This window comes from Onychostoma macrolepis, chromosome 12 (assembly GCF_012432095.1).
Source record: "Onychostoma macrolepis isolate SWU-2019 chromosome 12, ASM1243209v1, whole genome shotgun sequence".
Taxonomy (NCBI): domain Eukaryota; kingdom Metazoa; phylum Chordata; class Actinopteri; order Cypriniformes; family Cyprinidae; genus Onychostoma; species Onychostoma macrolepis.
Genome location: NC_081166.1, coordinates 21120105 through 21135615, shown reverse-complemented (window position 1 = coordinate 21135615; position 15511 = coordinate 21120105). Strand labels below are relative to the sequence as shown.

The window sequence follows — 15511 nt, the reverse complement described above, 5'->3', positions numbered from 1 at the left end:
ATTAAACATACAATCAGCGTTTCCACATGTTTATACTGGCCCCGATAATCAAAACTTCTACTTAGCGCTTGCTCCATTTCTGCAAATCAGTTTTTGTAAATGAATGACTTGATCCACATATGGCCTTCATCAACAGCGGCTTGCGCCACCTGCTGGTGAGTGGCTGACATCAGCTGGAGATCATGCATCGGTGCTCTACTGCTATTCCTGCGGTTCCCGGATGTGCAACGCTGAATTTTCTGCCGAATTTTAACCACTGAATTTGTGGCAGCGAATTTAGAAAGTGAAATAAAGTGACCGAAATTTGCCTGTCGAATATTATACATCGTATTTTTAAACAGATTTAATATTTTTGAATTCTGGAAGGTGAATACACATTTTCATAATTAAAAATTCAGCAATTCATTTGAAATATTTTGAATTGAAATATTCACAGCTTAAATAAACATATGTTAAATTTCAGGACCTAAAAATTAGTGCTGGGCGGTACACCGGTTCATGCCGAATACTGGTGTTTATTTTTCTTATGATATGAATTTTAAAATACCGCAATACCGGTGTTATTTAAATAACGTTCGGAAAGCGACACTGTTTGAGAGGGGTCTCTTTTCACTATTGCATTGTGGCAAGAACACAGCTGTATGTGTTACTAAGCGTGAAAGTTCTGAAGCTGTAGAACGTGATGACAGAAGAACTCATACAATATCCGCCGCACGCTGCCATCAGCTCCCTCGTCTCACACACACGAGCGCGACTTTAGCACTATATTTAGCAACTTTCAGACCCTTTTAGCGACTTTTTTCCATAGAATATACAAACTGACAATAGCGACATTTTTGGATAAACCTTAGCTATGGTTCAGTTGGAAGATGTCGCCAGTGCTGCCCCGCGAGCGCAAGATCTGACTCTCCCGGCGCAGTGTCGCCTCTCTCGGCGTCTGTTCTGTGCAGCGAGCGGCAGAGAAGCACCGCATTCAGCTGGCCGTACCGCAACAGACTCGTCAGTAAATGAGTACAAAACAGCGTTTCCAAGCACTTGCCACTAACTGACTGTTTGGGATTATAAATATGAGCATAGTTCGTCTGTTAATATTATGCACTTTTTTTTGTTTTGTTTATTTTTTAGTTTGTTACTCAGACGCAGGCAGTGCGCTGCATAGCCGCTCGATGAATGTTGATTTTATCAGATGATGTCGCGACTATAAATGAGAGTGACTCCTGGTTAACATGTATTAATGGGTCGTGTTTAGTCACTATATAGTGTGGAATTTTTCTACAATATTCGCTCATCACGACAGTAAAATAGGGCATTCCAAGTCAATCTACTGCAGTTTTTCCTCTCTCAATCAGTAGAAAATGTGGTTAACACCCGGTCATGCATGAAAAAAATAAATACCGTCATATACCGTAAAACCGGTATAATTTAAAAAAATACCGTGATATAAATTTTTGGTCATACCGCCCAGCACTACTAAAAATGCAAGCCCTGGAAATACAAGGCATTAAAATGCAAGCACTGTTAATTGCAATGTATCTTTTTTTTCGATTTGTGGAATTCAGCATGCTTTGTTTCAAAAACTATTGTCATTATTAACTAAAGTATGGAAGCAGAATAAAGTAGGAAGTTGTAGTTTAGGGTCAGCGATATCTTTATCTTATCTTATTTGCAAAAGATTTGAAATAATTTCGGTTTATTTTAATTTACAGTGGGTACGGAAAATATTCAGACCCCCTTAAATTTTTCACTCTGTTATATTGCAGCCATTTGCTAAAATCATTTGTTCATTTTTTTTCCTCATTAATGTACACACAGCACCCCATATTGACAGAAAAACACAGAATTGTTGACATTTTTACAGATTTATTAAAAAAGAAAAACTGAAATATCACATGGTCCTAAGTATTCAGGGGGGAGTAAATATTGAATTAAAATTTTTGGATGGAGTTTCCCTTTAAAAACCCCCTTTTAAAGGTCCAAAATTAACATTTGCCAAAAGCAAGTAAAAATTGGCGCTGGCAGGTATATGAAAGTGTTATTTTATGGTTTAACATTTGAAGCAAATAAATGTAGACAGTCATAAATATTGGTACTGTAAATTATTTTATTTTCTTTTACAGGACATCAGGGGGTGGTTCAAGTTCTCCTTTAGCCACACACCAAGCTGACGGTCGGCCGTCAGGCAGTATTTGTTCGTCGACCGACTAAGTTTACTCGGTGTGTTCCGTGCCGTCGGCTGAAGTTGGTCCTCGTCGGCTTTTTTTTGGCCGAATGTTGAATCTGAGTCGGAGCTCGTCGGTCAGTCGAGCCATCTGATCATTCTGATTGGCTGTTCAGCTGGCGAACCAGTACACGAGAAAAGCACACAATGGACATGCTACTTGGCCGTTGGGTGTCGAGTGTCGGCTTGGTGTGTCAGGGCAACTTTGGACCTAGACGCTGCCGACGTGAGCCAACCCTGCAGTCTGCTAGTTGCCACTAGTTCGTCGGCGTCGGCTTGGTGTGTGCCGGGCTTTTGTCCTTAGCTTTCTAATGTGCCCATTTTTTTTTTTTTTTTTTTTTCACAGACACGCTGGACTGCAGGTGTTCTGATGCAGACATCTCCCTCTACCTCACCTCACTTCCTCCCTCAATCCCAACGTCCTCCGAGACAGCTGAATTCTGTGGAACCACTGTAAAAGTTGTAAAAATTCAACATGATAGAGAAATTACCTTAATTTCAGAAGTATTCAGGGAACAGGCCATTGCAGAAAGGAACCGATACTCTTTGACATTCAGAAGCTGGTTGAAAACTCATGGGATACGAACATGTCGGAGGTTGGAGAGCGTCGGCAAGTCAACAGAGATTATGCCGTTTCTGTGCTGGAACAGCTACAGTTTTTCTACGAGCAGAAGTTGCTGACTGACATCACTCTGCTGGTGGAGGAGAGTGAGTTCCCCTGCCATAAAATGGTGCTGGCCACCTGCAGCTCTTACTTCAGGTGGGTGGAGTATGAACGTTCAACTGATTAATCCATAAACCTCTTAAAAAAAGGCATTAGAATTTAATTATACATGTATGAAAGTATTTTACTAAAATGTGACATTCTCTAAAATTCAGTTATTGGCGTTTTAATGACGCCATTCCATGGTTATGATTTTTCTGTTTACTTCAACTGCTCAGTGCTCTGGTAATTTAAAAAATATGACCATTTCAGGGGCAGACAAAATTGGGACAATTAGGGCTGTACGATTAATCAAAATTGTAATAAAGTCTTGATGTGAGCATGATTTCTAAACTGCAAAAAGCTTGATTTCTCTTCCACTCCCCTCGTGGTGCATGTCTTCTGGCGCAGAGCAAGTGAGTGTTTGCAGTTAAAGAAAAAAAAAAAGCTTTGAATGCTCAACTTTGCAAATATCAAGTGAAAAACACTGGGTGGGCAGCTAATCTCCATGAAAAGCAGGTAGTGACATCTGTTATGAGTGTTTAAAATATGCAGATTGTGCTCACACTTCTGCTGGATTAATAATACTTAAATCATATTGTTTACACATTGGACGCATTAAAGTTGTTAAATCGGCATATTAGAATGATTACTGAAGGATCATGTGATACTGAAGTAATAAAAAGGCAGCTTTGCGTCACAGGAATAAATTATTCATTTTTTGAATTCCATTTGAATTTTTTAAATTTAAATTGTAATAATATTTCACAGTATTACTGTTTTACTGTATTTTGGATCAAATAAATGCAGCCTTGATGCGCATAAGAGAATTCTAAAATGTATTCATGAATGTAAAGTGTGCAAGGAAATACTGTCTTAAAAACATGAAATAAAAATCATAATGTTGATTTAAAAAAAAAAAAATCATGATTTAAATTTTTTAGTATTGATTCAACAAGCCAGTGAGTGAATGTCACTTTATTGCTCTGGCCCCCAGCTGAACTGGACATTTTTGAGTTGGACTTATTGCCTGAATTGTATTGCCTGAAATGCTAGTTAAGTCAAGTCACCTTTATTTATATAGCGCTTTTAACAATACAGATTGTGTCAAAGCAACTTTACAGTATCGAATAGGAAAATAGTGTGTCAGTAATGTAAAATGACAAGATTAAAGACTCAATTTTCAGTTAAAGTAATTTCATTATTGAATTTAGTGACGTCATTGTCCAGCTCAGTTCAGTTTAAATAGTATCTGTGCACAGTGTTGGAAGTAAATAGTTACATGTAACGGAATTACGTAATTTAATTACAAAAATAAAATTAATTGTAATCAGTTACAGTTACTGAGAAAAAATGTGTAATTAAATTAGTTACTTATGTAAATGTTAAGAATTACAAATGTGGTTACATCTGAATTTTTTCACACACACTTCCACGTACAGATTTCTTTTATAAATTGCAGTGACTGCTCTAAAATATGAAACGCCAATGTTTCAGAAGTTTATAACATGCTTATTTGATAACTCTTTTATTTCCTATATGGGTTTATGTATGTGCTTTATTTTTTAAGATTAACTTTTTATTTTTTCCCCGAAGGCACTGTTAGATTCCAGTGTTTCCTGTTGTAGCTATGCTAAGATTTGATTTCAAAAACAGTATCATAGCTATTAAACTCTCTTTTTATGATTTTAAATCCACATTTAACCTCAGAATGATCTAAAAGTAAGTGGTTTTGTGGTGGCTGTGCTTCAAAGGGGATATCGGATGCCCATTTTCCACAAGTTGGTATGATTCTTTAGGGTCTTCTTGAAATGGTCTCAGTGGTCATGTATAACAACACCCTTTTTTACCTTGTCAAAAACAGCTCTGTTCACAGCGATTTCGGTGCCTATCTCTTTACATGCTAATGAGCTCTGCTCACCCCGCCCCTCTCTTCTGTGGGGGGGGTTCTTCTCTGGCCAGACGAAACCAGCAGTTCAATTCCAACTGCAGTAAAGTCAGATTGTGTAGAGAACTCATCTGGCCGTCTAGGTGACGAGGTCTTCACGTTTAGGGCTGCAGAGGTCATCTCTAGGTGCTGGTCACCATCCCAGTAGTTTGAAAAGAGCCTATTCAAATGCCAGTTCACCCTTTTGTTCCATCTGCCTTTGTGGTTAAATGTAATAACCACAATTTAATTATATGAAAAATAGAAAAAAAAAAAAACTAAATACAATGAACAATGTACTGTAAAATGTACTGTGAGCTTTATTTTGCTGTTCCTCTTTGAAAGTTTAGAGTTTACTTGCACCTTCACGACTTATTTTTTGTGAATGTGTGTCATATGGTTCACACAACAATGAAAATTCAGATATTATTTACTCACTGTAATATTCTAAAGCTGGTAACCCCATTTTATGGTGTCCTTCTTACACGTTACATGTAGTAATAACAATAAATTATGCATAATTATGTTCAACTAACTATAAACCAAACCCTGATCCCTTACCATTACCACGTAGTTAGTTAATATTACTCAGTACTTAAATATGTAATTACACTGTAACAAGGACACCATAAAATAGAATTTGACACCAAATATTTTTTTTTCTCCACATACTTGCTTTTTATTGCATTTTAAGTTGGCTGACAAAAAATAATTCTGTCAGACCTCTAATAAATTACTACTTTTGTTTAGTAGCCTAATGTTTGTTTTGTAAATTACAGAATCTTTTTTTTTTTTTGAATTGAGAACTTTAGTCGATGAATCAAGATTAGACACATTTGAAAGTGTCATTTAAGTATTTGTTTATTATTATTATTTTTTTATCAAGGGTCTTTTTTGTAACCAATGTAATTTTTCTGTTTCTGTAGGGCCATGTTTATGAGTGGGCTCAGTGAGAGCAAGCAGACACATGTTCATCTTAGAAATGTTGACCCCATCACACTGCAGACCATCATAACCTATGCTTACACCGGGAACTTAGTCATCAACGACACCACTGTGGAACCTCTCTACGAGACGGCCTGTTTTCTTCAGGTTAGGAAGAAATGCACAGTCTTCCACAGGTTACTGTTAATGTGTTAAAAATCATCAAACCTTTGCTCTATCTAACTTGCTTGCTCATGTTTTGTCAATTTACCTTCCACATACATGCTCTCACACTGACTTGTTTTACCAAGTTTAACACTTGTTTCACTTACAAAACCTATGGGTCACAACATGCCATTGCTGCAGACTTTGAGCAGCACACTAGCATTTTTAGAGGTCTCCTTTCTAAAATGTCTACAAAACAGCTGGTCAACAGCCAATGAAGTGAATGACTGATCATAATGGAATTTCAGTGACATTTTAGAAGTGTGGCAGTTAGAAAATCTCAGTATTTACAATACAGTAGTGTTAATCAGTGTTTGTCTACTTACTTCTGGCTTTCATTGTCTTTCTTTCAGGTGGAGGATGTTTTACTACAGTGTCGAGAATACTTGGTCAAAAAAATCACTGCTGAAAACTGCGTCCGCATGCTAAGCATTGGTGACTTGTTTAGTTGCACAGAGTTGAAGCAAAGTGCTAAGCGCATGGTGGAGCACAAATTTCCTGTCGTCTACCGACAGGAGGCTTTCCTGCAGCTCTCGCACGAGCTTTTGCTGGACCTCCTGAGCAGCGATAATCTCAATGTGGAGAAAGAGGAAACGGTACGTGAGGCGGCCATGCTGTGGCTGGAATACAACATGGAAGCACGTTCTCAGTATCTGTCCTCAGTCCTTAGCCAGATTCGAATTGATGCACTTTCTGAGGTGACCCAACGTGCCTGGTTCCAAGGTCTTCCACCAAACGACAAATCAGTGGTAGTGCAAGGCCTGTACAAGTCTATGCCAAAGTTTTTTAAGCCCAGACTGGGCATGACCAAGGAAGAAATGCTCATTTTTGTAGAGGCTGAACCACCAGCTGAAAGCCACCCAGTCGTGATAGGTCCACGTCACACAGTGGTCTGTTACAGCCCTCAAGCGGAGAAGGTCTATAAACTCTGTGGCCTGCCTGGAGACTTGCAGAAGGTTGGGACATTGGTCACCCCAGACAATGATGTGTTCATTGCTGGTGGACAGATACCACTGAAGAGCACTCTAGCTACCCATGGAAGCAAAAGTGGCAAGCTGCAGGCTGCCTACTGTTCAGTGGACAGCTTCTACTGGCTGGATGCTCAGCAGAATGCATGGGTGGCCAAAACGCCGATGCTGTATGCTCGCACTAAACCATCGCTGGTGTATTGTCAGGGTTTCATTTACGCTATTGGAGGTGATAATGTTGGTGGAGAGTTGAATAAGCGCACAGTTGAACGCTACGATTGTGAGCGGGACGAATGGAGCTTGACGAGCCCTCTTCCCTGCGCATGGAGTTGGAGCACAGCGGTAACAGCCCGGGACTGCATCTATGTCATGACACATGACCTCATGTACTGCTACTTCCCTCGAGCTGACACTTGGGTGGAAATGGCCATGCGGCAGACTAGTCGCTGCTTTGCTTCAGCGGCTGCGTTAGGAGACCTCATCTTCTATATTGGTGGTCTACATGTGGTGGGCAACTCGGGTTTGCGTCTGCCAACAAGCACTATTGATGGCTCCTCAGTTACGGTAGAAATATATGATGTCAACAAAAACGAATGGCGTCTGGCTGCTAACATCCCAGCCAAGAGGTACTCTGACCCATGTGTGCGTGCTGTGGTGCTACTGAATACGCTATGCATCTTTATACGTGAGACACACTTAAACGAGCGGGCGAAGTATGCTCTCTATCAGTACGACCTGGAGCTCGATTGCTGGTCCTTACGGCAGCCCGTGTCCGAACGTGTGCTCTGGGACCTCGGCAAAGATTTCCGCTGTGCCGTGGGTAAATTATACCCATCCTGCCTTGATGAATCTCCCTGGAAGCCACCCACTTACCTCTTCTCTCCTGATGGAGCTGAGGAGTTTGAGGTGGATGAGGACATTGTGTCACTGCCTCATGTATAGTTAATGGCATTGTCTTTAAAACTAACCTGTAATTTATCCACTGTTCTGGAATAATGCTCTTCTGTTTTGAGAGGAAAGGTGATTAAGCTGATGGAAGGTCTTCCTTTAATGCCTAGTGTGCTCATGAAAATCAAATGTTTAATTGCAAACTAAAATGTTTAATTCAAATTTTGACCCATCCTCCAACACTTGTAGTTTTGATCATTCTCAAAGCAAGGTTGAGAAGATATTTCATTTCTCTCATTAGAAGTTTGGCATTCAGTTTTAACAATTTGATGGTGTAAACAAATGATGCAGTTAACCTCCTTTGGTTGAAAATGGCAACTGTACACCCAGAGTTCTTAAATTTTTCACTCTTCTTTTGTCTAGTTCATCTTCTAGAAATCAATTGCTCACCTTTCTCCTAAATGTCACCAGGGTAACAAGAGGTTCAAGGGGTTGGCGAGATATTTTGTACTGAATGTCATTTGATGTTTTGGTTCGCCGCTGGTTTGGTGACTTGCTTGACATTGATTTTGTTGTTGTCATTGTTTGCATCTGTATTATCATAGTTCACGTTCTCTGTGGTCTGTCTGTTGACCTGTCTTGCATATGGCATTATTTGACCTCTTAAAAGGGTAGGTTTCAAGCTTGTAACCGCAAACACACTAGCGATACCTCAGGGTGCTTTCCAGTCTGGTTTCGTACTCTGTTTACCATATCATTTATTTCGCTCTAGATTGCAAAGGAATTTCTTGTTTTTTGTGTCTCCAAGTTCCTGTGTGTTTGTCCTCAATTAGACGAATGCAGGAAATGCCTGCTACAGTATTCATTCTCTATCATGTTCAGAAGTATGTATGTTTAGATACTGAATGTGTGGAACTTAATTGAAACAGGTTAAAAAAAATAAAAATAAAAATAAAACAATTTACTCTTGAGTCATCATGAAGCATCTTCAAATTGCTTTGCCATGCTTTGATGCCCTGGATCATAATGTTCTAATATTGGTTATCATTATTTTACTGTGGGGTGGGGGTGGGGGCTGGGAAACAGGAAACAGCCAAGCGAACAAAACTACATGTTATAATAGATAAATGAATATGTGCTGTTTATTTTATTTAATATTTTTACATTCCCAATTGTTTATATTCATGATCTATAGTATTTATATAGGCTTTACATTTTTATATCAGGTTTGATTTATTAAGCAGATTTGTGACAGATAATATGCTGCTGTATTTGTGCAGTAGTGTGTACAAAGCTGTTCTTTCCTGCCAAACTGATTTAAGTGAAGTACAACAGTTGTAAATATGTTTGATGGATCTAAATTGCTCAAGATCTTTGCAAAAGTTTTGCATTTTCATGATTTTTTTTTTTTTCCACTCAACACAAAATTGTTTACTCAAGCTTGTGTAGCATTTTACACCCAGGTAAAGGTACAGTATGTTTCACCCCTGTAATTTAGAAGAAGGGTTAGTGCTTTTTACCCAGGGTTATAGATCCTTGCTCTGGAGCAGGCTTAGCACCTCTGTGCATTGTGGGGCAAAATGTGTACATGTGCCAATGTTAAAATGTTGCGGCTAGAAGCTTGGCAACAGACAACCTCACATTCATGTGCTTTGGACAGTTGTTTCAGCATTTGTTTCAGGGAAAGTGTCAGTAGTTACAGAAAATTGGAGTGAAGAGACTCCATTTACCTAGACTTTTGTTCTTATCTTTATAGTCAGAAGTCCTTTCAGAAAAAAACTTGATCATACAGTTGGCATTTTAGCCTATTAAAGATATGCAATGCATGTAAACAGGCTGTTTGTTGCTTTTGTACTATCAATGACACTGACAAGCAAATAAGAATGTAGCCCAGGGTTTAGGAATGTACAGTGTAAAAATGGTTAATGCTTGGCTCACACTACAGGATTTTTAGCCCGATTTAGCCCCGATTTCCCCCTCCCGAGAATAGGAGGGAAAATCTTGTCGAGCATTTCGATCGGTCCCGATGTTCGGCATGGATTATCTGGTAATGTGAGGCGTTCACCGATAGAACTTTGCACCTCCCGATCCTCTAGCACACAAATCAGGGCCGCCCCGAACATGTCGAACATGTTTGATATTTAGGATTTAAATCGGGATGATGATGGCTATATGATTACGTCAGCACTTGTAATAGCCAGTGCACAACCGCAAAACAGCTGCTGTAAGGCTCCGTTGAATAGTGGAGACGGAGGAAACTGCTTCTTGAAATTTTGTAGTAACACTATTGTCTGTATAATACGTCGAAAACATATCACAACTGATAAGGAAAAAGAGAAGCGCTGAGGTGAGTAAAAGCTGCTAGCTAACATATGTAAACATAGCTGATGAGCTGATCCGTGAGATCGCTCCATCTGGCATGGTAATCTTAATAATATCTTGTAGTGTGTGATGCGCCATGAATTTCAAATTTTGTAGTGTGTGCATGTTTAAGATTTGGGGGAAGATAATCTGCAAAGATTCTCCTTATGCGTGTGTTGCAACCAGATTTCATAATCGGTTAGGATTTTAAAACTCCTGTAGTGTGAGCCCGGGTTAACCCTGGGTAAATTATGAGCAGTGCAAGATAACCCAGGATTCCATTTACCTGGGGGTTTCGAGTGACCCTGGGTTAACCATTTCAAGCGTTAAAAGCCCTTGCTAGATAATAATTCTTGCCAGAGAGATGACAAAAAAAGTTTGCATGAACAGGTTTTAAATTTGTATACTAGGCAGACTTTGACTGTTGACAGCTGTTAACTTGCCAGCATTTCCTCCAGATGTGGCTGAACTTTTGGCAGTTTTAAAATGGTATGTATTTACCTATTTATTAGTGAAGTATTTATCAAGTCTCTTGTTCTAAAAATGGATGCTTTCATAATAAGAGATTATATATGCACAGTTGCTTGACAGATATGAACGCACACCTGCATCCATCAAACAATTTTAAAACAGTAGAATACATTAAAAACATGTTTTCCAGTTGATTAATCTGTTTACATGGATGGCAAATACATCACGTAACCTATTTGTTTGAAAGAATGTAGACAGATTTCATAGTATGTGCCTCAATTTTACTGGAGTTCCATTGAATCATCATTAACGTGGATTGCAAATGTAATAAACATACACAACTCCCATCTCTTGTTTGCATATGTATTCAGGCTATTTGAATACTTTGGCAGCTAAATATAAAGGACTGCCAGGGAGTGGTGTTTTCTCAAACTTATTTTTCTTTAATTTTGTAGCAAGACCAAAGAAAAAAAATATGAACCTACAGCAGGAAAATAGTCATTTTGAAATCTTTACATTGTCTGATGGAAAGTTTTTAAGGTCAGGACATTTTCTGAAGGATTCAGTTCTGGAGACACATACTATATATGAAGTCCATTGCTACAGTGCATCACTTTGCCAAGTAATTATTTTTTTTAAAAGGCATTTTTGTCTGATCTGACTAAGTGTCCTGTACATTTATAAATGTATTATTTGATTATAAAACTTGGATGTTTTAAAAACTTCACCATCTTTATACGTTCAAATGTTCACTGAAGAAAAAAAAAAAAGAGCATAAAAGAATTGCAATGAGCACATCAATAATTAATTTTTTAATGGTTAACCGGAAAAGATTTGGAGATGGAAAAAAAAAAAAGACTTGCATACCATGAGTGTGTGGACATGTTCGAAATCCTACATGATACTATTCTGCATATTACGAAAAGATTTTACATTTACAAAATCCAAGAGGTGAATGTTTTGTTAGTTAGCATGAGAATGTGGTTTGGCCAATTAGTGTCACCACCTTAGACCCTGAGTTACTGTATGAAGGAAATAAATGCATTTTTCTCCTTTTAACGGTCATCAAATGTCCAGTTCCTATGGAAGCCTAGCGTAGCCCAGTTCCAATTTAATGCATAATTAACAGCCACCATTCCTGGAAAATTATGAATAAAACATTGATAAAATAATAGGTTTTATAGGAATAGGTTTTATTTCTATGAAATGCAATAATATTAAATGTATATTCATTTGAATGACATTTAAGTCATACTGCGGGAAAACTTAGCTAATGAAATGCTGGAATTGACCCTTCACAAAGACCCATCCCCTTAGTTACTGTTGCTATGTCTGACAAGCCATGGCGCCCTCACACCACAAATCATGTTCATGCAGTGAAAAATACATCACGGAGCAAAGAGGACACTGACAATGCACTGACAGACAAGACAAAGCAGGTTACTTTTGGTATGAAAGAAAGTCTCAGCTTTCAAATTTTGACATTTTTTAAGAAATTCAAACAATAAATACTGTTTTGTGGCTCTTTATTTTTAGCGTATTTTGCAGTATTAAACACGTATTTATACCGATTTCATCAGGCTCTGAAAATTCTTCAAAAAGAACACAAAGAATGGCCTTCTCAGCTGCCATGGTTGCAACACTTGCGTCATCAGAACAGGGTGTTCAACACATCACCGTTTCCGTTTAATAAAGGTTTTGCACCGTTTTTCGGGGCTGAACGCAGCCCTGATGAAAAACTTGACATATTAAGGACCTTTATAAGGAAACAGCCAAGCGAACAAAACTACATGTTATAATAGATAAATGAATGTGCTGTGTTTATTTTATTTAATATTTTTATATTCCCAATTGTTTATATTCATGATCTATAGTATTTATGTAGGCTTTACATTTTTATTTCAGATTTGATTTATTAAGCAGATTTGTGACAGCATTAATTGAAATTTCTTAAGGGTCAAGATCAAGTTATCTGCTCATGTGCTCCATCAAGCCACTCCCATAATAGCTGTCACCACTCAAATTAATGCAGGATGCAAATTAACTGTATAGAATGTGTCAGACTCCAATACAATTATAAAGTAATTATTTTATCACAAAGCTTTCAATGAGTAAAACTGGTTGTGTCTAATAGTAATAGACTACACAACATTATATTATTTTCAAATTCATTTTTAAATTATCATTATATAAAATTATTGTCAATGGATCAGTATACTCTTGAAATAAAGTAGCAGTGGCTGGGATGCAATCTAATCTTAGTTTAAAGGGGTGGTTGACTGCTTTTTCTACAGTCTAAAAAGTGCTGGGTTAAAAAATAACCCAACCAAGCTGCTGGGTAACAATGGGACAGAACACGTGCTGGGTTTAACCATTTAACCCAGAATGCTGGGTTGTTTATTTGACCCAACCAGTGGGTCAGGTTAACTGTGTTGCTGGGTTAAATGTTACCTAAATATTGGGTTATTTATTATCTTATTGCCTGTCTACCTTTATATTTACCAATATTACCAATACAAATACATAAAGATCAAAAGGAATGTAAAATTATTATTTTTCTGTAATACAATTACACAACACAAAAAAATGCAACTGAAAATATCAATTTAATGTGTTTTCATATTTATTTTTAAAACAATGTTTGAATGGGTGCTGCAACACATTTCATCCATCTCTTACAGACACAAAAAAAAACAACAGTTTTTGTAGATCAGTTTCTTTAAAACACAAAACTGTGTAAACTAGGCACTGTAGATTCCTATTCTTTAAAAAATTCACACATGAAAAATAATTTCCATCAATATGATATACTGCATGCTGGAGAAATTCTCAGGTAGAAAGACACTGCTTAGTGTAGTTAATAAAAAGAACAAAAAAAGGACTTTAAACAAAGATCAACAGAAAAAGGACTTGAAACAAATATCAACAGCCTCAAGTAACGAGTCCATTTCAATGGCATGGCCCGAAACAATGGCGAAGGTCTGGGATGTCGTTGTCTTGTCCTGGTCTCCGCATTTTGCAAATATTCCACCATGTTGGTCCCCTCCTGTTAATTACACAACACTTAGTCTTGCAACATAACTAACAAGTTAAGTGTATTTTATGGACATCATATATAATCATATACAGTTGAGGTCAAGCTTTTTCAGAATCCCCCTTTCAGAATCTGCAAAATGTTCATTATTTTACCAAAATAAGAGGGATCATACAAAATGCATGTTGTTTTTTTATTTAGTACTGACCTGAATAAGATATTTCACATAAAAGGTGTTTACATATAGTCCACAGGAGAAAATAATAGTTGAATTTATAAAAATGACCCCGTTCAAAAGTTTACATCCCCTTGATTCTTAATACTGTGTTGTTACCTGAATGATCCACAGCTGTGTTTTTTTGTTTAGTGATAGTTGTTCATGAGTCCCTTGTTTGTCCTGAACAGTTAAATGGCCTGCTGTCCATGCATTAAGAGCCAGGGGGTGAAAACTTTTTGAATTTGAGGATCAGGGTAAATTTAACTATTACTATTACTATTTTGTCTTCTGGAAAATGCAAGTATCTCCTGTAGCTTCTAAAGGGCAGTACTAAATGAAAAAAATATGATATTTAGGCAAAATAAGAAAAACGTACACATCTCCATTCTGTTCAAAAGTTTTCACCCCCGGCTCTTAATGCATGGTTTCTCCTTCTGAAGCATCAGTGAGCATTTGAACCTTCTGTAATAGTTGCATACGAGTTCCTCAGTTGTCCTCAGTGTGAAAAGATGGATCTCAAAATCATACAGTCATTGTTGGAAAGGGTTCAAATACACAAAAATGCTGGAAAACCAAAGAATTTGTGAAACCTGAAGGATTTTTATGAAGAACAGCAGTCAGTTTAACTGTTCAGAACAAACAAGGAACTCATGAACAACTATCACTAAACAAAAAACACAGCTGTGGATCATTCAGGTAACAACACAGTATTTAGAATCAAGGTGATGTAAACTTTTGAACGGTAATTTTTTATAAATTCAACTTATTTTCTCTTGTGGACTATATGTAAACATTTTATGTGAAATATCTTATTCAGATCAGTACTAAATAAACAATAACACGCATTTTGTATGATCCTTCTTATTTTGGTAAAATAATGAACATTTTGCAGATTCTGAAAGGGGTAAGATTTTTTTTTAAATGTTTTTTAAAGAAGTCTCTTTTTCTCACCAAGCTTACATTTATTTGATCCAAAATACAGTAATATTGTGAAATACTTCTACTATTTAAAATAACTGCTTTCTATTTTAATATATTTAAAAATGTAATGTATTCATGTGATCGAAGCTAAATTTTCAGCATCATTACTCCAGTCTTCAGTGTCAAAAGGTGCTTCAGAAATCATTCCAATATGCTGATTTGCTGTTCAAGAAACATTTTTTATTATTGTTATTATTAGGTTGGCTTGAGAGAGCCAACCTACTAATCTGCTACTTAAGCTTATTAAGTTGGCTTGAGAAAGCCAACTTACTGAAATGCTATTTAAACTTCTTCTTATTAAGCTGGTATTCAAATGTAAACACACTGAAGCCCATTAAGTCAAGTAAAGTCAAGTCACCTTTATTTATATAGCGCTTTTAACAATACAGATTGTGTCAAAGCACTTAACAGTATCAAATTGGAGGATAGAGTGTCAGTAATGTATAATGATGAGATTAAACACTCAATTTTCAATTTTCAGTTAAAGGCATTTCATTATTGAATTCAGAGATGTCATTGTCTAGCTCAGTTTAGTTTAAATATTATCTGTGCAATCAAATCAGCGATAATCGCTAGAAATTAAGTGTCCCCAAC

General features: G+C 37.2%; 1 protein-coding gene across 2 annotated transcripts in view; it reads left to right on the top strand.

Moving 5' to 3' along the window:
* Window positions 1-8817, top strand: part of kbtbd2 (kelch repeat and BTB (POZ) domain containing 2) — a 38048-nt gene extending 29231 nt beyond the window's left edge. For both annotated transcript variants that reach the window (XM_058793061.1, XM_058793060.1), the window contains exons 2-4: window positions 2565-2978; window positions 5775-5940; window positions 6351-8817. In XM_058793061.1, the coding sequence (XP_058649044.1) occupies window positions 2806-2978; window positions 5775-5940; window positions 6351-7907 (1896 nt within the window). In that variant the 5' untranslated portion in view covers window positions 2565-2805 and the 3' untranslated portion in view covers window positions 7908-8817. The remainder of the gene's footprint in view (window positions 1-2564; window positions 2979-5774; window positions 5941-6350) is intronic.
* Window positions 8818-15511: the final 6694 nt, after the last annotated feature.